At 32.2% G+C, this 1247-nt stretch overlaps 1 protein-coding gene across 1 annotated transcript in view; it reads right to left on the bottom strand.

The window, feature by feature from the left end:
• Positions 1–966, bottom strand: part of TMTC3 (transmembrane and tetratricopeptide repeat containing 3) — a 63934-nt gene extending 62968 nt beyond the window's left edge. The window contains exon 1 of the mRNA XM_012651241.1: positions 946–966. Within this exon, the coding sequence (XP_012506695.1) occupies positions 946–966 (21 nt within the window). The remainder of the gene's footprint in view (positions 1–945) is intronic.
• Between the last annotated feature and the right edge of the window lie 281 nt (positions 967–1247).

Below are 1247 nucleotides of genomic sequence, written 5' to 3'. Positions count from 1 at the left end.
AATAATAAAACACATAGTTCAAAAATATACATAATATTACCCTATTTATTTTTTGTAGTTTTACTTAAAGGCATCCACACTCAGCTTCTTTGCTCTTCTACCTCTTACTGTATTCTGCTGTAACTCTCTGGCACATAGGTATAGATTTACGCCTGTTTGTTCATGTTTACTAGGGAACATTAGGAAACACAAAAAACAAACCTTTCCCATTTTGAAATTAGGAACATTTTAATATCTGTGTTTGTACTGACTACAGATACCATGATGAAAGAACTCAGAACGTTCTTTCCTGCTTGGCTAATTTCTGTACATTCTTCAAATTTCATCTCAGGTATACAAAATTATTTTTGAGGCACTGTATTGAACTGGTATGTTTTGTACAAGAAAGCAGAAAAAGGTTCTAGAAACCTTCTTAGTGCCTGAAATGTTAATGTAGCTCTGTTGGAACACATCTGATAGGTAAAAGGATAAAGCCAGAAAGTAGAAGGGAATATTTTTAATTGCAGTACACACAATTGCTCGGTTAAGTCTATTAGATGTACATACACCATAGATAATGAGCAACTAAGAGACAGATTAATTATTATAAATAACATAACTAACTATCCACACATTTAGAATCTATTTAAGACTCTACTGTGACAAACAATCATCAGCTTATTAGATATAAAGTTTACTGTGTGAAAATATAGTAAGACAGCTAGGTCCGTTACGAACAAAACAATTTAGATCATTATTACCGAGCATCTTAAAGAAAAATTACTTATGATATTAGTTGGCAATAAAAATAAGCATGAGTATAATGAATGAATAGGCTAACAATTATTTGTTAATGTGAATCTCAACATAGGGATGGCAAAAACATAGTGAGATAGGATATCTGCAGAAGTTACCTTAACACAAGGTACTTTATAGGCCAAATGCTGGAAAAGGGTGGCTCATTACAGCCCAGTGGTTCTCAGCCATGGCTGTACCACACAATCATCTAGATGACTTCAAGCAAACAAATAAACAAAAACAATCCTCCTTCCCTCTAACAAAAAAAATAAAACATACAAACACAAAAAATAAGATAAAAAATATTGATGCTTACATCTTACTCTGAGAGATTATCTCAAATAACAGGTTTGGATAGAAGCTTGGTAATACTTTTTGTTTTTTTTTTTTTAAATGCCGAGGCATATTTTAATATGGCAGCCAGGGATCTGATTCAGTGAACTATCAATAAACAGATCATTACATATCTA

Source organism: Propithecus coquereli, unplaced genomic scaffold (assembly GCF_000956105.1).
Source record: "Propithecus coquereli isolate 6110/MARCELLA unplaced genomic scaffold, Pcoq_1.0 Scaffold350, whole genome shotgun sequence".
NCBI classification, from domain to species: domain Eukaryota; kingdom Metazoa; phylum Chordata; class Mammalia; order Primates; family Indriidae; genus Propithecus; species Propithecus coquereli.
The sequence above is the reverse complement of the archived record's forward strand: the minus strand, read 5'-3'. Positions and strand labels throughout refer to the sequence as shown.